Consider the following 27,626-nt stretch of genomic DNA (forward strand, 5'->3'; position numbering starts at 1 on the left):
CCCACTCACTCCGATACGCCATCTCCTCATTCAAGAACCATATGCTTTTGTCTCGATTGGGAGTGTGTTTTGGGCTGTGACGAGTTTCGGTGAATTGTGGCGCCACACCGAGGTCATAGGGCGTTGTGGGGGAACTCGAGATGTGCGGGGTCCGGGAAACATCGAGATAAGGCCGGCGGTATCTTTATCAGAGGGTCGCCTGACGCGTTATCAAAAGTACCATTTACACTTCTGAACGCCGCCTACATGACTAAATTTTGAAGAATCGTTGGCATGGACGGCTGTGCAAGAATTTGTAAGTAGCTGTGTCCTAAAGTCTTCTAGAGAGTAATGATATTCTTGTAACACTATGCATTTCGCTATCCGATGGATTTACAAAGGCCCTATCCCAAGTATGATAAACGCTCATGGTCTCAAGACTCAGGTGGCCAAAAGTGGTAGCCACACCGTTTCACACAAGACCTTCGATTGTACTAGGACGGAGACGGTTAGACGCCAACTAGCCACGAGGAGTCTATCTCTGTCTATATGACCATACAAGTCTCTCCTTGCTCAAAGGAGTCTCCATGTAGATCCCATACTACTAGCGACCACTCCACAAGGAATTCCTATTATGATCCCTTAACCTGGGTACAAGGTCCGCCTTCACTCATGAAATTTTCAAGCCGCCCAAGCTAAGTAAGAGACCGTCACTCTCACCTGATGCTTCTCAACGTGGTGCCTTGTCCCTACTATACAACGAAGCCCAGAAACGCCCATTCATTCCCATGTGGTTCGCAATTTCGCTTTTCACCCTCATGCTCAAGGATCCTGTTAACAGCAACCTGAAACTAGGATAATAGGGCTCAGTCGTAACATCCACTTCGCTTTTCGGAAATCATAATGCATTTGCGGACCGACGCCACACCAAGAAGACGCCAGGTATCCTGTGTTTATCTACTCGTTCACATGCCACGCAACGTGAAAGTAGTAGTTCGTGCGCGTCATTCGCTGTTTTGCTATGCAGCCGAAGTTGGTGGGTGCCTGAAGGACGCCGCCCCGCTTGTAAACTGCTAACTTTGCAATGAATTGAACTTTCAGGGCACCAAGTCTTATGCCAGCACAGTCCTCGGATTTCGACGTCAAATTTTCACTACCGAACGATTCTAACCCAATGAGATGCTGAGGGCTCAGGTGAGATTCATACAAACCCTGTGACGGCCCGCATTTCCCCACGAGCCTGACTTCCCTGCGCCTAGAATTCAGGCTTCTATGCCACAAGATGACACGGTCAATAATGCCTGACGCCCTCGTTCAACTACTTCAGAAGAAGGTAAGGGCTTTGGTTCTCGCCCCGGGCGGTATCTTCGTCCGAACCTCTTTAAATGCATGTGTATGTTTCGACCCGAGCCATGGAACCACGAGTATGGCCTACAGAATTTTCCACCTTTTTCACGGGCCCCCTACGACCCTCGCGGATACATGATTTGAAGAGGCTGTGCGACGGTACTATTCTCGTACCAGTGTCCAAACCCTCAACAAGGAGCGTATTCTCAGCGTTCTGCCGTGAACGTCGGACAGACCCTACTATACAGGCAAAGCCCGGGAGAACCACGTTAGTATGAAGACTGTACTTAATAGCCGTGGTATAGGCACTGAAGCTCTTCCGTTGGACAAGTGCTGTCCCGACCGGCCCAACGTAAGTGACGAGCGTCATTTGAACGTCCAATTATAACTTTAAGGTCTGAGATTTTAGATTCAGCTACTACCAGCGCGACATCCCAATGATTGAAATTACGAAATTATTCTCGTGAGTGATTGCACTGTCCTCACCTATTCAATGTACGTACTTCTCATCGCTGTACTATTTGTTTCTCCTCGGGTGAAACGGACGTGGCAAAAGTCAGGGACCGTCAACGCTTGACTGAATGTGGCCCGGAGCTTCTTATTCCTGTTCCCGCTCTACAAATTCTGCACCTACCTCTTTTCGCTAGGATGCATGTAGGATTTACGATACGGTAAGATTGTCTGGGGAGTCTATTAACAGCCTGAACGCAATCCCGGTTGTTGGGATGTCTCTGGGTGTTCGTGAACCCTGGCTTATGGGCTTGACCTTAGAACTTGTATAAAAGCTATTTTCCGTTGTAGCTCCAATTTTCGTCCTGTGATGGGGATTTCAGCCCTGTTCGTAGCTTTGAAACGACTCGTATATTAAGTCATTGCTCACGCTATCGGCGCTTCCAACTGGTATTGGAGACGTATATAGCTGCCGCCATACAAGATTACTGCGAGATCTTGCATGTATGTAAGTACGACAGCAGTTAGTAATGTTGGTACGCAACCCTACCTATGCAAATACATACCAAGAAATTGCTTCCGATATAGCCGATATATGGGGACGCTAATAACAGGGACTGAGAGTACAAGACTCTTGTATATGTCTCAATTATTGTCGCGACGCGACCCTTCCATTCTTCTCAGAAAACAATAGCTTCTATAGCAGTCGAACAAATGCGGTCTTCTCTTCAAGCGCTTTCGTTAAATCAGTTGAATGCCTTATTGGGGACACAGGTAGAACGTGCTGTATGGAATATCTAGAAATGGAAGTTCGCCTTTCCAATACCCGCCGATTATCTTTGGACTTCCTTCTCGATCGTGATTCAAGCTCGCCGCAGCCCGTCCCCCCCCTGCCACAGGCAATTTGGAAATAGTGTCAATTCCGACTTGAATTAGTTGCATGAGTGGCGACGTTATCATACGGTACGTGGATTATAATTGCATCCAGCGGCTGCTCCAAGGCCTCCTCTCAGTTATGTATTTTGTACGTACATTCTCCAAAATGTTTCTCATGTTTCCACTCAAGCGCCCCATGTCAAAAACATGTGCTGAGAAGTAACAGGACTCGCATAAATTAACGACGATCGCGCTGGCAGTCTCCGGCAGGCCATTTGTAACCAAATAATTACGGGTACCTTCATTTTCCCTTTCGAAATCGTTCCCCCACTTCAAGATCCAGGAGGATGGCGACCGTGGTCGCTTAAGTTACCGTTACAAAGGGCATACTAGACCGAGATCCCCTGGACATTCAGAAGCGCTAAGAAGACTCACTTTCGGGTTGTTCCCCTCCCCCATATTTCTGGGAGTCAACGGGGTTAAACAAGGCAAATACAAATGCTAAAGAAGTGTCGATAAGCAAAAGGATCGGGATCCCGCGAACGGCGTCAACATGCGTTCAAGGATGCTATCAATATGGTCCAGGGCCGTATCGCCTTGCGCATGCATCTCACAGCGCTACGGGGATTGGAACGTCTAAGGATCCCAAAAGGTAGAGCTGTGGGAATGTTCCACAGCAGGCGACTAGACCCCCGGAACTTATTGATACCTGTATGACATCATGACGCCGGCCCAGCTGTAGGATTCTTCAGGGAAGCACTAAGGTTAATGAATTTCACGTCGAAAAGAAAAGAGAAGAAAGGTCATCAGGAGTGGACACACGCGAGAAACGCCGACATAAATGAGCATTTGGGTGTCTTTGTTTTTCCGGGACAAATTGGGAGTTATAATTCATGGATCGGGCCTGGTGACCTTAGGTCCCTAGCGACCCTGCGGAGAGACGTACCCCTACGTCGAGTTTGAGGGAGGGTATCTATAGGAAGTACTTACAAGGCGTAACTTGGAATGGATCGCGACTAGACCTTTTGCGTTTATGAGGCCCCCGTCTTGGCAGCTGAACATAAACGCATATTTGTAGAGCGGATCTAGGTAAAGTAAGTAGGCAACGTCCAGTCGTGCCCGTCGCCGACCATGGGAATTCAATGTAATAAGTACGTGTGTAATGTCTATCTAAAAGGGATGTATGATACACTCGCAGCACCACTTATCGTCTATAAGGGGTCTTTCCCGCGGCACAATACTCGGGGTCCGGGTACCGTGAATTGGCTTGAGGGAGTGAGGACAACACTTCCGGAAACCTTCTAAGCTCCACTGCGCAAGAAAAGTTGTCGGGGTACACGTTTGACCTTGTGAATTTCCTATCTTTAATTTGAACCGACTCCAATATCCAACATTTATAAGTTTTTTGATCATGGGAAAGACAGGTGCACGATTTGGGGCTTACAGCGGTAATCGAGATGAAAGGAAGTAGGACAGGAGTCAGTCGTCATACTTGATCATTGTTCAAAGCGTTGTACATGCCGCAACCGCCGGCTTCGAAAACGTGGTTAAGGCAGGATCAGGCTGTGAACACTCTAGTTTGCCTATAATAAGCACGTCGTCTGCCACCATCGGACAGATGATCCACGCTTGCGATTGGGATTTTCAGGAAGCGATCATGATGGATGTCGAAGAGGAGGAAGATGATGGCGTAGGTAATCAAGTCCAAACACCGACACTTCCCGCTCCCGGTTCGCTGTCCTCTTCTTTACCTTGTTTCATCACTTTTGTTTTCTTGCCGTGTGTACACTCGGATGTTGTGTGGTTACAAATTGTGACATTTCGACGCCATGTACATCTGGCAAGGAGCACATGATTCCAATTCGCGATATAGCTTTCTCAGGAGCTTTTCTGTTTTTTTTTTTCACCAGGAACTCTCGTTTTGCGGGTTGTCACCAGATTGCGAGCTCACGATAACTTCAGCATCCGAGGATTCGGTGCCGTCTAACTCCCTGGGGGACCACACGAAGCAATGCGCATCACATTGTGCCCCTGGCGCATCAGATTTCCACCCAGCCGGTCGAATATCTTATCATTCTACTATGCGTAGAGATCCAGAGATCGGCAACGTCAGTTCTCTAGAGGTTCAAGGCTGTGCGTACGTACCGGTGTCTTCTTCAATTGACGATTTCGTTTACCCTGCGTCCAGGCCTTTGAGTTTATTGATTTTACACATCCCTGTTGGCGACAGCGGACTCGCACTCTTACTCCGGAATTCACGCCCCTATCCCGCCCCCTTCATACCAAAACTAGTCCATGCGCCAGGGTAGACTGCATGCGATCGACGTCGATCGAAAATCCGTCTACCACACGTCCTCTAGACAACCCGCAAGTACCCCTCTCCGGCTTACCCGCTCCCTTCGTACGCAAAACTCTCACCACCTGACAATACCTCCCGGAGAAATTTATCACGACATATCGAAAAATTTCCCACCAACCTTATGAGCTCAATTCACCTGCACATGGCGCATCAGGGCGGTGCGAATTCAATACGCACGCGTCCAATTATGACGATAGCTCAAACAAATTCAACGAACGGACTGTAAATCCGAATTGTTTTTCCAGGGACTCGCGCGACGTGCTTGGACCCCAATCACCCCTTCCTGTATCCCCAGTCCGACTGGCACTTCTCAGATTGCGTGTTTGATCCAGGGTCAAGCATTCTTGTGAGTCAATCCCTCTGTCCGAGGAGGAACGACACGCAGCATACGCTAGGACTCGGGCTCCCCCCCGAGGTCCCTGAAATGTATTCATTCTATCTTCCCCAGACTAAATCTCACTGTCAACTTGCAAGGTCTTCGAAGTGCCGATACGAAGTGCCGTCTCTCCCTGACAGTTTAACGTTGTGATTAATTTTCGGAGAGCAGGTGCCTTACCGTGAAGAGACTTACGCATGATCAAAGCAATAGACGTGATCAATCATGGCAGGCAGTTTCGATTACAGGCATTCGAAAATCGGCAATTGACGGTCCTACTTACTCTGCGCAGAGAGGCTAGTTGCCAAATTACTCACCACCGCCACCGTGATATCTAACCTTCTTTCGCAGGGAGAACCATCCATTCAGAGAAACGGATATGAGTGAATCAACATACGATCATCTATCAGATCGCTCCTCGATCGTGTTCAATCAACACCCGCGCCTGCAGCCGGTGTGATCAGAATTTCATTGTAGGAGGGCGGCGATAACGGCACTTATCAGTGATTGGCGGGGCGTGGGCGTGTTCGAACCTCGAATAATCACTCGGAGACGAGATGCTTCTGGTCTGGTGGCAGGGGGTTGAAGATACAATGACGAGATTTTCAACTTGCAAGTCGCCATAAAGAGGGGGGGGGAGGCGGGATCGTTGTGGTACTCGTGAGGGAATTTGTAACTGCTGGCAGAAGTATTTTGGCTATGGGTAAGTCCTTCGGGCTCCTCTGTGACAGTGGCACGAGAGGACGAACGTTGACAACTAACTGATCACGTTTGCAAGTGATTTTCATTTGTTTTATTCATATTCTCGTTATGGGCTGTCTGCCCATGCATGTCATGACACCGACGGTGAGCAGCCGCTCGTGATCTACACACAGCCACAGTCACATTTCAACGCGAACCTCTCACACTCACTCTCGCCTCGCGTCCAATCTCGGCTGTTTGTTCTTATCATCAACTCAAAACCCGGAAAATTTCCGTGTGGCGTTATACTCCTCTATCTTATCAAGACCCGCGCAGCCCAAGTGCACCCGACGATGCTTCTTCGCACCCGTTCAATTTCATCATGCACAGATGGTTCCTTCCCAAGGCTGGGTGGGTTGGCTTGGGGGGCGAGCTACCGCGTTTTGGATTTGCAGGGCCGTGCACGGGCCACCATTTGAGATCATGATCAAACTCGTAAATCATGCCTTCCCTCTCTGTCGCTAAGACTCACTTGGTCACTCAGGTTCATTCCCTTCGAATTCATTGTGGGTTGCCGCCGGAAGCGATCTCTCATGTCATACTCGCTCGAGTCGGACTCGAGAGCCGAGAGCACAAGTCGATGGTTCGTTCGTCCATCTGATGATCATTATGTATCTATCGAAGTCACGGTAGGGGAGGGGCAGAGAATGGAACTCGACCGACGAGATTCAGCCTCGATTCGCGGTGATTCCTCAGATCTCTTACGCCACACATGGCAACCCGTTTCGTGTTCGTCTTGGAAGAGGAGAGAAGTTTCGACGACCGAATCAGACCTCGTCGTACTTCTCGCCTCCATTATGCACCCGTTCTCTTTTTCTTTTCTTCTTGGAGATCTCTTGGGATCTGGGAGGGATCCTTACGTGTATCGGGCTATCGTACCCTCAATTCTCGGTCTATTTCCCCATGTTGGTTCCTCACCGACCTGCCTATGTCTAGCCCTAGCCGACATCACCCAGCCGTCGCCGGTACGTCGGGGGTGAGAACATGAAGGGGGAGGTACAGATTTGGCCAAGGCTTCCCCCTTCTTCCTCCCTCCATGCGTGCGTGCATGCATGCGTGTTTCATCCTTGGACAGAGAGATGCTTCCATTCCCAAACGTTCGTAAGGACATATATATCTCCATCGATCCATAGGCCGCCTTAGACATTTTGCCAATTTACGTTCGCCCATTCTCCTGCTTTCACGCGGGGCGCGCGATAATACTCCTTCCTTCCTTCCAAGGGCACGATTTCCAATACTTACCCACCCTACCCCACCCAGCCAGTGGGCTTTATTACGTCTCTGCGGTGACTGAGCGGGGGTGCGCTTATTAGAAGAAAGACTCAGGCGCTCTGTGTTTCGTTCACAGCGCTTATGTGGACTCCTGTGGGTGCCCCCTATCTCCTGTGCAGTGTGATCCCACGGAAGTATTTTTTTCTTCTGAATCTCCGTCCACCCACCAAGTGGGAAGGTCGGTAACCAAGTTTTCGGAAGAATATAAGTAGACGGGACACGGGTGCTGGACTTGTTATGTCTTAATTAAAGCACGGACAACGGAGTTTTCTCCGCTCCCTCTGTTTCGCCCACACAAAGTGCCCTCCCCCCTCCCCGCAGAACACGGCATGTCAGTGTGGTCCTTCGCACCCGACATAAATATATGTGTGGTGTGTGTATGACTGCCGGGATCTTGTGTGCCTCGCCGAGGTGCGAGATCTGGAAGGGTACAGTGTTCGGGCGCGGGGACGTGTGCAGCTGACGTAGACGCGGGAGGGTGTGCACATGACCTTGGTCACGTTCGACTTGGCTCTAAGGCTTGGTTACCGACACCACCGACCCGCCCGATTGATGGATGGATGGTTAGTTGACTTGTGATCGTGATGTGATCGTTTATTGAGGCGCTGCGTATGGACGACGGGCACTCGAATCCGAGTCGGTGGGATGAACTATGAGGAGGTATGTATAATCGGGATGTTGCGCTTGCGCCGTAGCCCATTGCTCCTTCTCGTGCTTGTATATCCGACTCGGCTGGCTATGGGAGTGAGACTGGGGCGTCCTTCCGGTGTCATATACAGCCGACCTGGGCAATGAGTTCCGATGTCAGAAGTACCTGGAGACGGAGGTGTTCAATTATACGGTACCGGCGACAAAACGATAATAGAGCCCCGCCTAGTCTAGACGACAAGCCGACAAACCGACAATGAGGGTACCGCCGGGTTCGTAGGCGCCCCTCAGGTTAGGCGTTTGAGTCTCGGGCTTGAAACGTGCTAGCGTCGGCGATGGAGAGGAGAGGATTTCATTTTCATTTAGTCGTCAGGTTAGAGCTGGGGAGAACTCGACAAGTGAACATTATGTTGTTGTGATCCCGATCATAATGGGCTACGGTAACCTCGTGCACTGCACATCGCGAGAGAGTGGTTGGTTACGATGAGTGTTGAGGAGGTACCTAGATATCAGCTTGAATTTGTATAGGAGGTAGGGGTGTGGTGGTGCCTGGCTGGTTGAGAGGGGATTTGTATTCTCCCCTCCTTGTAAGTTGGCCGGTCGGTGTGTTGACGAGATGGATGCGATAGCAGATACTGATTGTTGTAGTTATTTATTTCTCTACGGAGGTGAAAGGTGTGTTGAGGATGAGGTATTATACAACGAAACGGGGTGGTGGTATGTGTGATAATTGACAACGGCATTCATATTCATGGATACGATGTTTAAGTATTTCCCTACGGAGGTACCGAATGACAACGAGAACGGCTATTCATTCAATCCGTGAGCGTACGAACGTTCGCGGTTATATCTTCTGCTGTGTATGAGAACGAAACGGCATAATGAAGAAGACGAAGAGAAGAAATCTACATATGGTACTGAGAACGTAAGACTGAGTGAGTGAATGGGAGAACGGGTGCGGGTGTGCCTTGGTATTATTAGGACTGGGAGGTTCGCGGTTGATTAGTATCCGAGGAGAAGACACTTTGGTTTCATACGTTACCAAAGAAGAGAAGGTGGGAGGAGGCCAAGCTGTTTATCTCTCTTAAACATTCGTACTTTCGTTGATCGATCAATACATACTCGGAGGCAAAACAACTCACGAATCGGAGAGAGTCGATCGATCACAAGTAGTGAGAGGGTGGTGGTGTCGTAATGGCTGGGTCCCGTTTATTAAAAAAGAGGGAGAGAGCCCGTTTGTCGCAACCTCGGAGACGTGAGGTTTTTGGACACCGAGGTCAGTGGGCGGCGGGAGAAGGATAGGCGCGGGGGTTGAATATGGATGTTAACATTGAGTGTTGGGCGTTTAACGTTTGGGTTTCAGGTCGTGTGTTCGTGTGGGGTCGGGTAAGTGGGGCGTCTCTTTTGTCTTTTGACGTGCGACCGCCGCCCTCGAGGAAAGAAAGACAACCTTGTAGACCCTGGGGGAAGACAAACATTCCCTAATCCTGATTGTGGCTCCTCGAGATTTAGATACGACGTCATTCGTAGGGTTCTCTCCCCTACCTCTGATTTTGGACTAATGCATGGGGCGGCGCTGGGAAATGAATTGGACTCGACGAGGCCCTCTCCCTTTTCCGCAGGGAGGCGAATAAGGGCGAATTTGTAGTTCAGACACAATAACAATAGACTTAGATTCCATGGCAAAGATAAACCTGCTTAAAAGTCATGCACATTTCATCTAGTAGTACACGGGGGTTGGGGAGTGGGTAGTTTTGAAACGACGACGGAGGGTCTAATAGATATTCGTACAGAAAGAAAACAACACAACAACACCAACAAACGGAAGGAAGGGGGGGAATAAATAGATAAGATAGATAGCGAAATAGATATGTATAGCGAAGAGAAGGAAAGGAAAGGTTTAAGCGGTGACTACTTCTGGAGGAAGGGTGGTGTAGTCGGCGTAGTGGGCAAAGTCGACGTTGGGGAGGCGGATGGGGGGAGGGGAGGGTGAATGTGAGGGGAGGGGATGGGGGTAGGTCGTTGGTGAGGGGGAGGGGTAGGTTGATGAGGTTGAAGAGGACGAGTAGATGGAGACTGTAGCGTATGATTAGAATGAGAATACGAATTGGAAGGCGGGGGACCTACGCGAATCATCCCATTCCTGCGATTCCCGCCTAGGCAAGAGCTGTGGGCTCCGACTCTGCTCCTTCTTTGGAGAGAGCGGTTTCTTCTGAGGAGCACCACCCCCGCAGCAGCAGCTTTCCTCGCCTTGTTGCCTGCTCTGAGCTCGTCAAAGCGGAGAGGCCTAGGCCGGAGGTGTGTGCGTTCGTAGAGGCCGCATTTGTTGCAGACGATCTTTCCGGGGTTGAGGGTGGAGCGGCGCCAGGAGGGAGGCTCGGTGGTGTGGCAGTTGAAGCAGCGCCGACGGAGGTACTGGGTTTCTTTGGAGGCGGCGTCGTCTGTGTGTTGGACGGGGAGGCCGGTGTGGGGGGAGAGTGTGTAGGAGGGAGGGGGCGGGGAGGGGAAGGGTTGGTAGAATTGGTGGTGGTGTTGTTGGTGGTGCGGGTGGTGTGAGTGATGCGGGGGGAGATGCATCGGGGGGAGGGTGTGTTCGAGCTTGATGGGTTCACCCGGGTAGTCGGCGCGCACATAGGGAAATGTGGCGCGGCGGACTACAGCGGGGTGGTGGTCGTCATAGAGCTCTTGGAGGAGAGACCCCCCGCCGCCTGCGCCGGTCTCGTATGAAGTGTGGGAAGGGTACGCGGAGAAGAAGGGGTCCTCCCTTGGAGAGGGCGTACGAGGAGTGTTAGACGCGTATGAGGGGAACACAAGCTGTTGCGAATCCATGACAAGTGGATGTTTGAACTGGCATTGGAATCAACTCCCAAGACCCGCTTTTCTATCCCTTCAACTGTCAGCTTAAGGGTCCCCCCCTACCGCATTGGGCCACATCCATATCGGGAGGGGGGATCTCTACCGTCTACCGTTCCGCTGGGTCTTGGGCCCCAGAACACCGCCAGCGTGCAACACAAGGCGCTTGCCGAACAACGTTCACATCGCAAGACGCAAACAAAGCCAAATACGGGGTACGTAATGGACACCGACTCGGACAGCCATGTCCATGTCCCTCCAATTTGCTCCCGTTACCAAAATACTACTCGTCCTCCTCAGTGCGAATACCCTCCTGGTGTCCCTATTCGATATCGGCCCGTCCCTTGCCCTCCCACCGACGCTGGCCCAGCCGTATCGGGCCCTGACTCATGCCGTGTTCCTCCCCGACTCGCCGTCGTTGCTCTTGGCGTTGTTGATCCTCGGTGCAGACCGCTCCGACGCTGGAGAGGAGGTTGTCGTCGCGTCATTTGGCGGCGCTGCTTGTGCTCATCGCGCCGTTGGGTCCTGTGGCGCTGACGGCGGCGTGTGTGTATACTCATGCGTTGCTGGTGCCCCCGTCGTACACGTACTCGGTGGGGTTTGTGACCCTCACGCCCCATGCACCGACGTGGGTGCTCCTTGTCCTACTCGCCCTGTTGACGTCCCCGGTGCTGGCGGTGCTGGGGGTACTCGGTGCGGTGCTCTACCGCTCCCCGCTCCTGCCCGTTCCTATAAAACGCTTCCGTCCCCCGCTCCCGTTTGTCGGTGCTGAGACACCCAGTGTGCCACGGTCAAGGCGCGCGTTCCCTGCCCCGAGCCCGAGTCCGGCTCCTCCTACGACCAGTTCGATGCGCGAGTGGGTCACCCAGCTCACACCCGCCACACCAGGTGTACGTGCCCCGCCAGAGGAGGAGATCACACAGGTGACGAATATGTTTCCGGATTTGCCTAGGGAGGCGGTTATTGGTGCTCTTCAGCGTAGTCCGAATGTTACAGCTGCTGTTGATACATTGCTTAGTAGTTAATATATTTGGTTTACCTCGAACCCAAGCTATGCAATAAGGCCTCTACATCTTTTGCTGCACTACTCTTTTTCCTGCGTTTCTCCTCTTTGCGCCGTCGTCTCTCTTCCTTGGTCTCCCCTTCATGTTTTCTCTTCTTCTTCCCCTTTCCCTTGCCCTTTTTCGCCTCTTCCCGCCTTTGAGCGATGATAAATTCTCTCATCGGGTCCTCCGGATCGATATCCTTGCCCAAATCCTCTTCCTCCTCCTCCTCTTCCGCATTATCACCAATCTCCTCCGGCCTAGCATTAAACAGTTCCCCCTCGACCTCCCTCCACTCCCCATCCTCCCCCTTCTCCCTCGGCTGCTTATAATCCCTCACATGATCCACCCTAAGCGTCTTCCCCAGCACCTTGGCCCCGTTCAAGTTATCCACAGCCAACACCGTCGACCGCTGGTCCTCGTACATGAGGAACCCGAACCCCCGTTGTTTCCCTGTGCTCTTGTCCCGCGGCAAGTGGATGTTGGCAATCTCACCGTATTGGGAGAAGATAGTGATGATGTCCCCTTCGGTGAGCTCGTAGTTGAGACCCCCGACGTAGATGTAGGCAGAGTCTTTGTATGTGTCGTGCCATGAGCCTGTTACGCCTAGGCGGAGTTCTGCTTCGTTTATAGCGTTGATTTCGCGGACGACGCTGTAGAAATGTTAGTATGAATCATTTGAACAGCAAGGATTTGGCGTACTTCATGAGAGTCAAAATCAATCAAGCAAAACCTTCCCACGCTATTTTTTTCGTCCCAACACCCACAACAGACACGAGAAAAAAATGAGCACACCAAAATTCACCCTGCCCCCCATCCACGACACGCCCGACTCGCCCTGGGGCCCACCCCCGCTCTCCTCGCTCCCCTCCTCGCTAACGGACGTCCCCTACGCGCCCTACTCCAAGTCTGATAAACTGGGACGATTCGCGGACTGGAACGCCTTGCCGGTTCAGTCGCAGGCGCAGGCGCAGACGCAGACGAAGCGCGCTGGTGGAGGGGGAGGGGGGACGCAGGCGTATGGGAGCGGGACGGCTAGTGCGTTTGCGTATTTCCATGCGGAGGACGAGGCGAGTTTTTCGTTGGTGGATAATACGGCGGGGAAGAGTGCGGTTGTTGGGAGGGGACGTGGGGGCGCTAGGGGGGGTGGTGGACGTGGGGGTAGGGGTGGGTCGGGTAGGGGTGGTGGAGCGGGAGGGACTCAGCAAGGCGGGAGAGGCGGGGCGCAAGGTGGGAGAGGGGGCGGGAGGAGGAATTGGAGGGATTGGGAGAAGAGTAATCGGGCGAGAGAGAGTAGTGTTGTGATTAGCCCGAGTTGGGATTTGAAAGAGGAGATTGAGTTTCATAGGCTTGCGAAGCTTAGGTTGGACGTTGATGAGCCTGAGGATATGTGCGTTTCCTACTTTCTATTATATCTTATTCTAAATTTCCTTTGTTTGCAGCGACTCGTACGGCCGATTATACGAATACGACAAATCCTACGATAGGATAACCACCAAGAGCGAGAGGCCCTTGCAGATCCTCGACAGGCTCAAATACAACCCAACCACATCAGACGACCCCGTCATCCAATCCCTGCACGCCAAACAACCCCCCGGCACCGTACGGATCTACACAACCGACACGATCCTCTCCGTGCTCATGTGCGCCACGCGCTCCGTCTACCCCTGGGACATCGTCATCCTCCGCACCAAAAACGCGCTATTCCTCGATAAACGCGACGGGGGCCCCTTTGACACTGTCACCGTCAACGAGAACGCTACGGACCCCCCCTCGGCAGAAGGCCCGAGTATCAACACCCCGTTGAATTTGAGTCTGGAGGCGACGTTTATTAACCAGAATTTTGGATTCCAGAGTGTGGATGAGAGAAGGCACGTGGATTTGGGTCATCCGAATCCGTTCCATCCGCCCGAGGAGAGGGAGCCTCTGGCGTCGTGTGGGTATAGGTATAGGGAGTTTGATTTGGGGATTAGCGAGGATGAGGATGTGAAGATTGTTGTGCGGACCGAGGTGGATGCTGTTCTTCCTGGGACGGGCGGGACGGGGTACGCGACGATCCGCGCGTTGAACGAGTACGAGCCCAAAGCGTGCGGAGCCCCCGATTGGCGCACGAAGCTGGACAGCCAACGCGGAGCGGTCGTAGCCACCGAGATGAAAAACAACTCTGCCAAGCTCGCGCGATGGGCTGTCCAAGCCCTCCTCGCGGGGTCCGACACGCTCAAAGTGGGGTACGTGAGCCGGGTGAGTGCGCGGGACAATACGCGGCATGTGGTGTTGAGCACGGCGAGTATGAGGCCGGGGGAGTTTGCGGGCCAGTTGAATGTGGGGGTGAGTAATGGGTGGGGGGTGGTGAGGTGTGTGGCGGATGTGTGTTTGGGCTTGGGGGAGGGCAAGTTTGTGTTGGTGAGGGATCCGAATAAGCCGGTTGTGAGGTTGTATGCTGTGCCGATGGGGACGTTTGTGGACGAGGAGGAGGAGGGCGGCGAGGCGGAGGGAGGCGGGGCTGCGGAGGAGGTGTGAGTGACTGGTGGCATTTGTCTCTTCGTGTTGCCATGAACAAAATAAAACGACACGAGCATTTTTCCCTTGTTGGCGTGTACCTAGTCGCACGCACGCAGTTCCCTTCCCCAGATCTCGCGATCTTGTAAATTCCGGTTTACATATGCATACATATGAACCCGTAGTCTGCATGTTTATTGCGCATTTTCGAATATTCGAACCGCGTGGATAACACCCGGCTTAGTGAATCCCTCACCGAACTCTCCATCGGATATTAAAGAAACTAGGAATTCAAGTGGGTTCTTGTCTTCCAGATTTCCTACGCGTGCGCATGCGTCATCTTCCTTTCTTTGGCGCGCACCTAGAGCGCGGCGCGGGTCCTTTCCAAACTAGGAATTCAAGTGGGTTCTCTTGTCTTCCAGATTTCCTTTCTTTTTGCACGCGTCATCGCGGCACACCTTTTTCTTTCTTCGCGCGCGTACCTAGCGCGGGTCCTTTCCCCCATGCCATGGCCAGATCTCGCAATTGGAATCTTTCTGATTCGAATGTCTTTCTTTCTTTTGTTTGCGATATGGGCGGGACCGTAACCGGTGGGACCTAAATTCCACTGCGCTTACATACGACTGAGGGTCGGTCACGGTTATGTGGAGCGGCTTACAGACTGGTGTTCTCTACTTTTGTGACCCTCACTCTAGGTGCTTCGCGAGAGATCTACTTACTCACAGTAGCGTGATCAGCTCGACCCTACTGTCGCTCTAGGCGCCTCGGCTTCGTTCGGTGCCGTTGGCATCGACAAAAAAGAAACTGTGGCCCGACTTTTTTCCCCCTTACTTATTGGTCCCGCCATGTTTAGCACGCGCGGGCCCGTGTCCCCGCTGTCCCGACGTGGAGTTTTGTCACGAGTCACGAGCCACCGACATGGACTCGGGAAATGTCGTGATGCGCCTATGGGATGCGGTGGACTGAGGTCGGGGCGCGACGCTTATGTACGCCTGCTCCGAGTCGTAAATTAAATAGTACGAGCAACTCCGAATTTGACTGGGAAATACAATGTCGCTTTGTGTGTGTGTTTTTTTTTGGGATACACGGAAATACAACGGATCCTCCGAGTATCCCCCGCCCGTAACGTGGTCAAGTCAATAGGTATTTGCCCCCAGAGCCCGGCAGGCAAAACAAACGGAACTCAACTAAAACGAAATTGCTTCCGAAATACCAGGATCCTTCACACGATCCCACCCTCCCCAGTCCCACGACACAGCCTGCAACGTGTTTGAGGGTGCTGATAACTAACTTTATCTGTGGGGAGGTGGCACAGCCGATGATTTCGAACCTTCAAGTGCAGGTACGAGTTGGTCGTTTTTTTCTCATGAGTGGTGAAACGACATCGGGATGTCGTGTGTTTTCGTTCGAGTGTATGTTTCTATGGGGCCGGTGATATGAATTCCCGTACGAGCAACTAAAAACAAAAGTGTAAGGTGCCTCGTATGGTCGTCGCGGTGCTTCGGAGTCGGTGCGTGTTCTGAATTAGGACGACGAAAGCCTAACTGCTTTTGATTCGTAAAGGTAATTTTTAGTCACCAGTGGTAGCCAAGTGTGCTTTTGAATGTCTTCCAGTTCATTGGTTGCTTACCCTGATAATCCGACGCGCCCATCTAGGCACACTGCCCCAGAGGTGGTGGTGGTGATAAGTTGTCTGTACGTCTACTGAGCCCCGCGTCTGTGTTTGCAGATTTGACCCCACCAGCTCCATCGTACACGGCGCTGGGTGATACAGATATCTTCTGGCGCAAGTAAAATGAAATCTGGATGTTGTCTGATACAAGCCCATTAGTTAGATGCAAAAGCAGTGTCTGCGAGGAAGGCTTCTTGGCGAACTGAGTTGCCGAGGCGCATAGCCACGTATGAAGAAGCCTTCGCATGCTTCGTTTCCGGGTCTTTCTCGTTCCCTTCCTTCAAGTTCAAACGGATCAGCTAGGAACCGAAGCCACTGTGAAGCGACACAGATAGCCCTCCCTGCGAATCTCAAGTTCATCTTGCTTGGGAGAACTCGACAGTGCCCCAAGTGATACGGATTTGAGAATCCCGACCATGCCCATTGGGAGAAACTTCCACCAACTTGCACTCGAACAGTGAACAGTGCCCCAAGAGGTGATAAATGATAGGATCCGCGGCTTTGACTATCACCATTCCGATACGCTCGTGTTGATACAGATCCCGTGTAAGTAAAAGATCTGGATGAGCGGTGAGATTTACTTAGTAATAGTTGTTGTCGTTGCAGTTACCACCGAGAAAGGTGGTACTATCTGAGTTGGTATGAGTAATGAGCGGTGAAACGACCCGAATTCGGGGCGGGATGTCGTGTAATAGGGATTTTTTATTCGTATGTCGAGATGCGGTGATTATAATAACTAACTAAAAAAATTGGGTACAAGAATATTTTATGGTCTCTGTGTGAAGAATCGGAGTCGGTGTGGTGCAAGATGGATATCTTGATTCGTGTTGCATTTTAGCCACCGGCGGGCAAGTGAAGGTCCTTCCCTCTCACTCATTTCGACGCGCCTCTTGAAGGACACTGCCCCAGAGGAAGGAAGGCTTGTGCTTGCAGATTCGAAACTGGTTCATCGTTCATGGTGATTAGACGCCGGTCACGGAGATACAGATCTCGTTTGAGTTTAAGCTGTTGTAAAAACCTGTATGCATATGAACAGTGAAGCCCATTAGACGCAAAAGCAGTGATGACTTCCTAGAACTGAGTTGCCGAGACGCATAGCCACGTACGTACTATGAAGAAGCTTTGGAGTTCTCATGCTTCCGGGTCCTTCATCTCCTCATCAGCTAGGAACCGAAGTGGGATAGGAATCTGCGAAGTGATACCGACTTGGACAGCCACCCCTGAGAATCCCAGCGCTACCAACTCGACTGGGACACTGCACCGGACCCGCGGCTTTGAACAGTACAGTACAGTTCAGAAGAAAATCGGATGAGTAGTGTCCCGGAAGAGGTTTGGTAGCTGTGGATTGAGGCTTCAAGACTATTTTTTGATTTCGCCAGGAGGGTTTTTTTTGGTTACTACCGGCTCGGAGAAAGGTTTGAGTTGCCCGAACGGACTCGAAGTGGTCATAGCCACGCACGAAGAAGCCCCCCCCCCCCATCTCTCCTTCAAACGGATCAGTTGAAGGAGATAGGAACCGATGAATCACTATCCCTCCTGTAAACGCATCTAGCATCTATGGTGATAACGTACTAGCAGCGACGGACTTTATCCTGTCAGCCTCCCTGAGAATCCCGACCCGCCCATGATCGAAAATCAACTTGGAGTTTATTATGGACTTTACGCTTGGCTACACCGCCCCCCATAGGAATAGTAGGAATAGAAAAGAGATGATAAGTCCTGGAGCTGTGCTTTTGTGCATCACCGAGACCACCGCTCGTTGAGAGATAAGCACAGGACATTGGATGATATAAATTCACTCTCATTGAATTAATTGGTGGCGACGCGTCGAGTTGGATCCCTAGTCTCTACCCTGAGCTACAACGTGTGTCAGTGAAACTGATTTGGCGGCAGATCTGGATGTACATCACGGAGGTCACACTCACCCTCGACAGTTTTCTTTCCCTCCCCTCTCGGCACACCGATCCGAGTAAAAATTACCGTGGAGATTTTAGCCTCGCGGGGAGTGTGAAAAGTGAAACTGATTGCAGCATAGACTATGGGATAGGCACCACCTATGTACGTGTACATGTGGGTGAAACAGATTTAAATGTTCATTGCCTGTGGAGTGTGGAAGAACGAGGTGCGGTCATAGCCACCGGTGTGGAAGAAGCCTTCTTGTGCCACAAAGCGGTGCGTTAATGAGGCCTTCGAATCGATGTGATCCGGGGCTCCGGCGCGCATCTAGAGAACCTCGAGTCGAGTTGATGAAGGAAGTGATAGTAACATGGGGAGAGTCATGGAGTCTTTCCCACCGAAGCTCCGGTGCGAGATCAAGGACTCGTAGCTAAATCGACCGTATGTCTGGTCCTCTCCCTTACCGGGTTTCGTTCCGGGTCCGCGAAGATGATTACTGCTATTGTAAATCAGATGTAGGTGTTTGAGGGTCTGCGCCGGGAGGTCTTCGTTAGAAGTTGATGTTCGAGAGCATAGGCGTGAGATTGAGGTTAAATTGAAACTGATTTCAGGTAGACTACTGGGCCCATGCAATTGAATAGACGACTAGGTGCGAACGTCCCGGAATCGCAAGACGGAATTGATGTGTGAATCATGAAGCGCCTCGTGTTGGTGAAACAGGTCTAGAGGAAAATCCCGATGGTGCGTGTTTTTAATTATGGATTATTCGTAGAGGGTAGGACTTGAGATAATATGGAAGTAAGAAAAAAATTCCGGATTCACGAGGGGTTGTATGTATCTCAGGAAGCGGCGCCACTGCTGGTATAAAAGAAGCGAAGAGGTCTAGGATCATGATAACCCAGCCAACGAGATGGATAGTTGGACGTAGTTCGCCTGCCGATGTGATCTTAGTTGCCGACTCGAGAGTTATGATGATGATCGAAGCTGTGCAGGTTGCTCTGAGTGAAACAGATTTATCAACAAGTCAATGTTTACTTGCGGAGTTGGGAGGAGATTTGAAAGGAGTGAGTTAATATTTCTCCCTCAGGAAAGGTGTTCCTTTGTTTTTTTGATGGAGGTCGGACGGGGATTGGGGCGAGACCGCAGTGAAATTATTTGTTCGTCGTTAGAAATTAGTGGAGACACAGATGAAGCGGTGTTTTCGATATCATTAGTAGGTAGAAAGACACTGATCAATGGGGGAAAGATAAGCTAAATTGCAGTATTGTTTGAGATTGGAGGCCCGCACTCAATTGTGGGTGTCGGTTGATTGAAGGGATGATTGTGTCCAGTCAATGGCCAATGGTCCATGGACTAACGTTACAATATTATAACCGTATAACCGAGAGTGGGAGCTATGACCCCGCGTTTAGCACTTCGGACGACAATCCCGTGCTGTGAGGGCCGTGTATAAGGAGAATTGTCGATCTTGAAGCGCCTCGAGGCTAGGATCACTGCTGCGTGTACTGATTCTATCAAGATCACGCGTAAGTTTGCAGGATTAGAGGCGCAGACTCAGTCACAGAAGAAGCAGAGCGCAATTTCGAAATTCCCCCTTCCGTTGTACGTACACCCAATAATTCAAGGCACGTACTGATATGTTTGTGTACCTGTATTATCCGGAAAATGGATTTGAGGCAGGCTCCATTATGGATCAAAACAGGACGGGCTATTGTTAACCATGGCAACAAGGTGTTTGGAAGACGATGGAAATTCTAGATGGAAGGAAGAGCGAGTGTATCACTTGCGACGTTTTGTTTCAGGACTTGGCGGGTGCGAGAAAACGGAGACAAATGTGATACCAACCCCCCGGTTGTGGATTTACCTTGACCGGTTGGTACCTATTCCATTTCTAGATCGCAGCTCGTGCAGTGTGGATGCGCGACGTTGGATCTTCGGGCTCGGCGAGGGTGCCTTGTGGTATTTACATTGTAATAGGGCAGCGGCGCCGTCGTTCCTTCGTAAGAAACGACATGGTCAATATGGACACCATGCAGGTTCGAACTACTTCGCAATGGACCGAATTCAAATGAGTCAATGCAATCAATGCACCTGACGTGACTAGTACACGGTAAGACGTTGCCATAACCACTGTGGGGATGTTGGTAAGTAGGGGCTATTCCTGCGGCGCGCACGATAAGCATAGGTCGTGACTCGTCTGGCAATAGAAGGGGGGACGGGAGAAAGGGGGTATTTCATAGTACAGGTGCAGTGCATTGTTGATGGTTGATGGCACGCCGAGAAGGGTAAGCCAGGCGCCCGTATTAAGTATTGAAGGGTTTCATTGGGGGCCTAGGTCAGGTATTGGTCGGTAGATCATGAGAAATCGGTATCGCTTGCTAGTAGTTTGGTATTATGGATCGACTTGGTATATTTGTATGGGCCGTAAGCTATCAGGGGAGTTGAGACTCTTGGAAATTGCAATTGGAGCTCGACGTCCTCGTGCTACGAAACCATATTCTGACGTGCGCATTGAGCTGCGAGAGTATTACAGTATTACACAGACTGACACTGGAAAGCGGCGTTGATTTTCGATCGTAGTAGGGGCGTCGCTCGAAAGCCCGTTACGATCATGATCGTGCCACCAAGGATGCCTGTTTAAATGAATGGCATTGATGAGTCCAGATTTATCAGAGCCCGATTGTTTGGGCCTGTCGGACGGGTATGAGAAACTCGAAGTCAAAATGCAATCGATGAAACGGGGCAAGGGATGAGGGATGAGAAGAAGCAACGTAGGAGGGGGTAACGGGGGTCCGGGACGGGGATAGATATCGAGACATTTGATAGATGATTGACAAAGACATGCCAGCGTATGCCGACGCGTTGCGAGGAATGGGTCTTCTATGTGCAGCGAGCTAATAGTATCAGCATACAAATGGGGGAGCGTTCTTTGAATGGAGGAGAATCGCCTTGAGCAACTGTCAGTCATATGTTATTCCATTTACACTGTCGAATACCTCGTTTTGGTCTGGGCTGTCAGAGGCCGGGGTCAATTAGAGGCGGGGACAGTACAGGTCGAGGTACTCAAAGAATTCCCATTGGTGTTTTATTGGAAGACCGTATTGCGAAGACCAGGGAGAAGTGAAACGCGAACTGACGGAGAAGACATAGTATGCTGGGAGTACAGGTTATCGGTAACTGTAATACGGAAATCAACAATCAAAGAAGCCAGGTCAACTTGAGTTAGTCCTAGATAGAACGGGATCGCAGCCGTTCATGTATTATTACCGTGGTGTTGGATTCATATTGACTGCAAACGATAAGGCACACAACTGTGTTCCCATGGGCGCGGGTCGTTCGGGATGTTCCACATTGAGAAGGTTCAGCAAGGTTCAAAGTTCCTCCACAGATATACCTTCCGAGCCGCAGAACCTCACTTCGGAGATCATGGGGCTCAACGGCTAGTAGACCATCTATAAGTTTTTCAGCATTACTCAGAACTTGTCTTTGCGGTGTTCTGGCCCTGACTGCAGGTTGACGAAGAACGCCCATGAAATTGACAGTTGAACGAGAATAGAACTGGAACTCGCAAGGTGAACTGTCTGGCCGTCTTCCGGGCCAAGGAGAAAAGACGGGCTTCTATCTCCTGTACACGTGAATTGCGCCGAGAGATGAAACGGATAGCCTGAGAAAATACAGGGTGCTGAAGAAAGGTGGGTGGGTACGTTGCTACCATAGAATAACGCAGAGAGAGCTATCATATGGACTCCAGGGTTTGGGGACGTTTATAAGCCAAGAAGAATGGACTTTGAAGTGGGAGGGCCGAATGACGCACGTCAGCTAAGAAGTTTGCCTATGTTTGTTTGCGCCACATGTACCCGCCCAAAGAAAAGACAGAAAGAAGGTTGTGTTTCAAATTTGGCTAGACGTCGCACTCTCGACACCGTCTACCGACTACTACCCGACTGCTCGCTCAAACGGGGAAGGGCCCACGCGGTTACTCAAGGTGAGAAATATACCGTCGGGCGCTGTAGTTTGTTACTGAACGTATGGAGAAGCTCAACTGCGATAGCAGGTTACGGCAGTCCTCAGCGGCCCCCACCCACATCTTTCTCCTTTTGCGATACTCTTATCTTCCCATTCTCCACGACAACTGGTCTTTCTTTTAATACTCTTCTTGCATTGAAATGCATTCCAGGTAAGGCGGGCTCGTGGTCCACGCGGAAAAGGCTCGGACTAACAGCCGGCTGCTAAACAGGGAAGCGATCATTCTCGGTCGACAGGACAATAATGACTGCGTGAATCCCAATCCCGCCAATACGATCACTGACCGACTCAATACGCTTCTCAATTCTTCTGGAGCTGGTTATACACTGCAACTTTGCGCCGGGGCAGAGTACCTGTTGCAAGCTCCCATTCTTTTCGCCGCCCCTCAGCAGGAGATAAGCACGGTCGGCTATCCTACTGGAGATGAGCGCGCCACTCTCATTGTTAATGGACCGGTCTTCAATGGAACAGGCCACACAACCGCTATAGATGGGACCTGCGCCAATTGTACAGGTATAAAGATCAGGAACATTCAGGTATGTCATCCGCTTTATTACAGAAATCATGTTATAATTATTTCGAAGATCAATGGTACTCGTCTCGGAGCCACACCAACTTCTGGAGGGGCCAATATTGAGATCGGTGGGCCTAATACAGATCAAGTCGTCGAATATGTGAGATCGTTTGATCCTCGAAGCTGGTCATGTCTTCATATCGCGGAGGGTGGCTTACAATGTAAGAACGCTACCGTGAGTCTTCTATCTGATACGATGTGTCGGCTGGTACCTGATGCGAACACTCAGATTCAAAATAATGACATTGGTCCCTGTGGGAGCGATGCTTTTCAGCAATGGGCCGATGGTATCAGTGTAGCTTGCGCCAACAGCGTCGTCCGTAACAACATGGTGGAGAATCCCACGGACGGTGGGATTGTTCTGTTTGGATCTCCCGGCACCCAGGTGTACAACAATACAATCTGGGTCGTAAACGTGAGTACTTCTATTCAGAGATGGGCCTAGCAACTAATGCAAAATCTGATAGCAAACCCTTCTCGGGGGCATTAACATGGTGGATTACGATCCTTGGAGTGGCGACTATAGCGGGACGGTCGTTCATAACAACACTATGCTGGGAGGCTTCGCTACGGACACACCAGAAGGCAGTGAAACCAAGGGCGACAATGTTGACGATGCTATCATGAAGTAGGTTGTTCCCATATTTATATACATTCAGGCCTTGACCGCTATATATTAGGATCGGCGTAGCTATTGGACCTCGGACGTGGTTTGGACCCCGGTATGGCACTAATCTCAGTCGTTCGGGGACGGTCTACGACAACAGGTTCTCCGGAGCGTTCAGCTATGCTATCGCCATCACATCGGCCACCAATTTCACAGTTCAGGACAACGTCTTGTTCGGAAATACGTCCTTCATTGGCGCTGTTGGGCCGAACTGCACTATCACCGATGCTGACATCCCGACTCCCGCCCCGTTCGTGATAGATAGGAATTTCACCTCAGACATGTCTATGCAGTCCAATTTCCAGAACATCACTAAAGGGGACTCTATTACTTGCGTGGCTCCTCCCGCTGGCGGCGACTATTGGCCGTATGGTGGAAACCCGGAGACCAGTTCTGGTTCATCGGGTAGCGGAAGTAACAGCAACAGCAGCAGTGGTGGTGGTGGGACATCCACGGGAGCCAAGGTGGGCATTGCTATTGGCGTGGTAGCCGGCGTCATTGCTCTTGCTCTGGGTGCTTGGTTCCTTCGCAAGTGGGCCATTAATCGTTCTGAGTCGAAGCGCTTGTACAACTCCACGCGCAAGTCGCGATATTTGAAGAATTTCTAGTTGTCTTCTCTCCATCTGGACATTGGATCACATCATACCCGCCATGAATTCTACAGATCATTCAGTCTACGACCATTTCATCGGACATTGCTACGTACATACAGTCTATATTTTATTCTCATGAGATAGAGCAGTCTGTTGTTCAACTATTGTTTCATACAATCCCTACTACTATTTATTCTGTACAGTAGTAATATTATTCGCCACATCCAGCAGAAAATCGTTGTGGCACCGGCAACTGGAAACTGCCCTTGAGCAGTCGGCATTTGCCGACTGTAATTATGCCAGTCACGTGTGACCTCTCCGTCATCCATTCCTCTATTGTCCGCCGTCCGGTTTGTCTCGTTAGAACAGTTCCAAGGGCAACCACTCGCCACATCTACTCTCCTTTTATACTCCTACTTCTACCTCTTCCGTCAAACTCTGGTTCCTGTCTTTTGATGAATATGGAGAGACCAAAAAGGTACTTGTACATCACTCTTTTCACTGCTGCTGCTCATTCACGTTTGACGTCCTTACAGTCATCTTGGGGTTACAGCGCCAATATCGATCCATGAATCTAACGAAAGAGAAAAAGAGGTCACGATTACTCTTATGGAGGAACTGCGTCGGCAAAATACATTCGAGTCAGCAGAGGAAGCGGCAACGAGGTGAGTGAAGAGTTCTTCGTTTCAGTGTTCTCCTGGCGTCTTGCAGCTTTCTCCATTTTTCTCCCTTACCTGGGAGGACCTCGTTCAAATCGCCTTTTCGCACCCGTTCTACTCGTCTTTTACGTTGTGCGACCTTTTTTGCAACCCGACCACAACCCGGAATGACGGCGATTTTTATGTCGGATCGAGTCCTTTTTTCTTCTTCATCTAGGATGCAATTCCAATGGTTCGGTACTAAAGCTCGGCTTTTTCATCTTCTTAGGGAGCTTGTTCTGGGCCGTGTAGATGCTCTCGTAAAAAAATTCGTTCGAAATGTTTCGTTGAAACGAGGTCTATCCGAAGCTGCAGCCAACGCTGCTGGTGGCAAGATTTTCACTTTTGGATCATATCGATTAGGCGTTCATGGGCCTGGTTCTGATATTGATACGTTGTGCGTGGTACCCAAGCATGTTTCGCGAGAAGACTTCTTTGAGGTATTCGAGCCTATGCTAAAGGAGTTGGAGGGTGCTACTGAAGTAGCGGTGCGTGGCCTTTTTTTGTTGTGGTATTTCATGACTCGAAAGTCGGCGCAGGGAATACCAGAAGCGTATGTACCCATCATAACAGCGAGCATTTCTGGGATACCTGTGGATTTCTTGATGGCACGCTTGGCTCTATCCTCAATACCAGACGACCTCTCACTGCAGGATGACAATCTATTACGAAATCTAGACGAGCGATGTGTGCGAAGTCTGAACGGTGTGTGATGATCTCTTTGATATGACAATACTGCTGTAACGAGGAATGCCAGGTTCGCGGGTTGTGAATGAGATTCTTCGACTAGTCCCCAATGTAGAAGTGTTCCGGAATGCTCTACGTTGCATCAAGCTCTGGGCAACGCGTGCGTCAAAGTTCTACCGGGTTCCCTCTAGGTTGATCTGATTCGACCTTTAGGGAGAGCAATTTACTCGAACGTCAATGGATTCTTTGGCGGTGTTGCCTGGGCGATATTAGTCGCTCGAATATGTCAACTGTATCCTAACGCCGTGGCTGGTGCTATTGTTAGCCGCTTTTTCATTATCATGTTCCAATGGTGAAGAGAGTCAACTACTGGAGTCGAGCTTCTTCGCTAAATTTGACTCTTTGCCAGGACGTGGCCACAGCCCGTACTTCTGAAACAGATAGAAGAGGGACCATTACAAGTGAAAGTGTGGAATCCTAAAGTAAGTGCTTGCACTGTCACACTATCTGTACCCTGTTTTCATCTTTAACTGGTCGACAGCTCTACCCCGCTGATCGAGCACACCGTATGCCTATAATAACACCTGCTTATCCTGCCATGTGCGCTACCCACAACGTGACACAGTCCACTCAGATGATTACAACCCAAGAATTCAAACGAGGTGTGAATTCTCCCTTGCGCATTTAATACCGCTGATAAGCCTCCTCCAGCTTCCGAAATCGTCGACAGAGTTTTTGTCGGGTCTGCCTCTTGGTCTGAGCTGTTTGCCAAGCATGACTTCTTCCACAAGTACAGGTATTATCTACAGGTCATTGCATCTACTGGCGACGCAGAACTGCAGATAAAATGGTGAGGCAAGACACTTGAAGTCATTCCCTTCCCTGAATTTTGTCACTTCTAGGGCCGGGACTGTTGAATCTCGAATAAGACAACTGGTCATGAAATTGGAGTATGTTGATTCACTAATCTTGGCACATCCTTTCATCAAGGGCTTCGACCGAGTTTCGTACTGCCTTTCCGACGACGAAATGCATATGGTTGCTCAGGGCGATATTTCGGATGCTATCGCTAAGCGAACAAAGCAAGATATCGAGGGCAAGGATGGCTGTAGTGTTGTATACTCAACTACCTTCTACATAGGACTCGCAATTGAACCGAAACAACGTGAGTAGCGTTAATCGGTGCTGTGGACCTCGCTAACGTGTACTTTCAAGCTGGTCTCGTTGGTCCTCGACGACTGGATATATCATATCCGACAACCGAATTTACGAAGCTTGTCAAGATGTGGGAGAAGTACGACGATCTTACCATGGGTATCGTTGTTCGACATATCAAAAGGTTTGTCGCTCCAGGGCCGCAATAATTTTGCACTAGCTCATTCATCCTCTTCCTCAGCTCCGGTCTCCCCGATGATGTTTTTGACCCTGGCGAACGCCAGCCGAAGTCAGCCCAAAAACGATCCAAGGTATGTCATTCCATTTGCACCCTAGAAAGCTACCACTTATTTGGTTAATTCGCACACTTCAAGGGTCCAGGCAAGTCGAGCCATACTTCACCGGACATGCCGAACAAGAAAATCAGAACGTTGGTTTCTCAAAATATTCCCTCTTGCGCGTCGTATCGAGATGCATTGACTATGTCTCCCGCAGGTCGTCCCATCCGCCTCCAACCAACGCACCGCTGAAGTCTAGTTCAAATGGAACCTCAGCTATGAATCTGACACCCAGTGCGGGACCTTCAGCAACGGTATATACTCCAAAAGAAACGACGCCTCATGTACCCTTTGGTGAAAGCGTGGCCGTTGCCATGGGTGCAACATAACGCTGGACCAAGACAGCCCCGACAAAGCAAGGTCGTCCTCAGGCAACTTAGACCCCTCTATCTCGCCTTGACGGTTTGGTTTATTCGTCGGTGCTACATTTCTTCCACAGGGGCCGTCACCGCCGGTAGAACCTGATTCGCTCTCTTGTCTGACCCTGCGTACACACGGTAACGGTCTCCTTGAGCGTTTGTCGATATTGTCCTTTCTTAAATAAGTTGCTTCTTTCACACAAGACCTTGCTATCTGTCCTAGTCTCGTTATATCGAATCTCTGGTATCTGTTATTTGTATGGCTTCCGTCCTCGTTACTTTTCGAGACATAACATGTATTTTATATCAACATCTCTATAAATGCTTGTGCGCATGCAATCCCGGACGAAAGGACTATCTTTGGCTTTGGGCTGTGTTTGAGTGTTCCTTGTCCTCCTTTGTAGTGGTCTATTTCGCCGTCTTTTGTCGTCGCCACAGTACGGTACGGACCGAGAGAAACCGAGAGTGAAAACTTCTACTTCCTTTGTTTCAAGGGGGGCTAGGAACGGACATCCTTT

The 27,626-nt window shown here is 50.6% G+C and overlaps 6 protein-coding genes across 6 annotated transcripts; 4 read left to right on the plus strand and 2 right to left on the minus strand.

The window, feature by feature from the left end:
* Positions 1-9,725: 9,725 nt before the first annotated feature.
* EV420DRAFT_1526676 (uncharacterized protein) lies at positions 9,726-10,958 on the minus strand (the record flags this gene model as incomplete). The annotated part of the gene is made up of 1 exon (XM_060472428.1): positions 9,726-10,958. A coding segment is annotated over exon 1 (740 nt), but the record flags the coding sequence as incomplete, so codon positions are not given.
* Positions 10,959-11,883, plus strand: EV420DRAFT_1761914 (uncharacterized protein; the record flags this gene model as incomplete). The annotated part of the gene is made up of 3 exons (XM_060480681.1): positions 10,959-11,295; positions 11,351-11,791; positions 11,854-11,883. The coding sequence occupies exons 1-3, from the start codon at positions 11,146-11,148 to the stop codon at positions 11,881-11,883; spliced, it is 621 nt and encodes a 206-aa protein (XP_060333432.1). The 5' UTR covers positions 10,959-11,145.
* A 41-nt stretch (positions 11,884-11,924) lies between these two features.
* EV420DRAFT_1526683 (uncharacterized protein) lies at positions 11,925-12,683 on the minus strand. Its single transcript, XM_060472429.1, has 2 exons — positions 12,647-12,683; positions 11,925-12,597 (listed from the first exon to the last, which is right to left on the minus strand). The coding sequence occupies exons 1-2, from the start codon at positions 12,649-12,651 to the stop codon at positions 11,937-11,939; spliced, it is 666 nt and encodes a 221-aa protein (XP_060333433.1). The 5' UTR covers positions 12,652-12,683; the 3' UTR covers positions 11,925-11,936.
* Positions 12,684-14,722, plus strand: EV420DRAFT_1330569 (eukaryotic translation initiation factor 3 subunit D). The gene is made up of 2 exons (XM_060468803.1): positions 12,684-13,334; positions 13,387-14,722. The coding sequence occupies exons 1-2, from the start codon at positions 12,730-12,732 to the stop codon at positions 14,462-14,464; spliced, it is 1,683 nt and encodes a 560-aa protein (XP_060333434.1). The 5' UTR covers positions 12,684-12,729; the 3' UTR covers positions 14,465-14,722.
* A 7,070-nt stretch (positions 14,723-21,792) lies between these two features.
* On the plus strand, positions 21,793-23,984 carry EV420DRAFT_123776 (uncharacterized protein). The gene is made up of 7 exons (XM_060466605.1): positions 21,793-21,996; positions 22,046-22,188; positions 22,249-22,573; positions 22,622-22,786; positions 22,841-23,026; positions 23,079-23,239; positions 23,292-23,984. The coding sequence occupies exons 2-7, from the start codon at positions 22,178-22,180 to the stop codon at positions 23,884-23,886; spliced, it is 1,443 nt and encodes a 480-aa protein (XP_060333435.1). The 5' UTR covers positions 21,793-21,996; positions 22,046-22,177; the 3' UTR covers positions 23,887-23,984.
* Positions 23,985-24,173: 189 nt separating this feature from the next.
* On the plus strand, positions 24,174-27,513 carry EV420DRAFT_1526707 (poly-A polymerase). Its single transcript, XM_060472430.1, has 14 exons — positions 24,174-24,349; positions 24,408-24,536; positions 24,799-25,057; positions 25,109-25,274; positions 25,327-25,416; positions 25,470-25,608; positions 25,666-25,738; positions 25,798-25,918; positions 25,968-26,106; positions 26,159-26,421; positions 26,472-26,595; positions 26,653-26,722; positions 26,786-26,841; positions 26,907-27,513. Exons 1-14 carry the CDS (start codon positions 24,327-24,329, stop codon positions 27,076-27,078), a joined length of 1,824 nt encoding a protein of 607 aa, XP_060333436.1. The 5' UTR covers positions 24,174-24,326; the 3' UTR covers positions 27,079-27,513.
* The last annotated feature ends 113 nt before the right edge of the window (positions 27,514-27,626 follow it).

This window comes from Desarmillaria tabescens (assembly GCF_030435595.1).
Source record: "Desarmillaria tabescens strain CCBAS 213 chromosome Unknown EV420scaffold_10, whole genome shotgun sequence".
In the NCBI taxonomy this organism is placed as follows: Eukaryota; Fungi; Basidiomycota; class Agaricomycetes; order Agaricales; family Physalacriaceae; genus Desarmillaria; species Desarmillaria tabescens.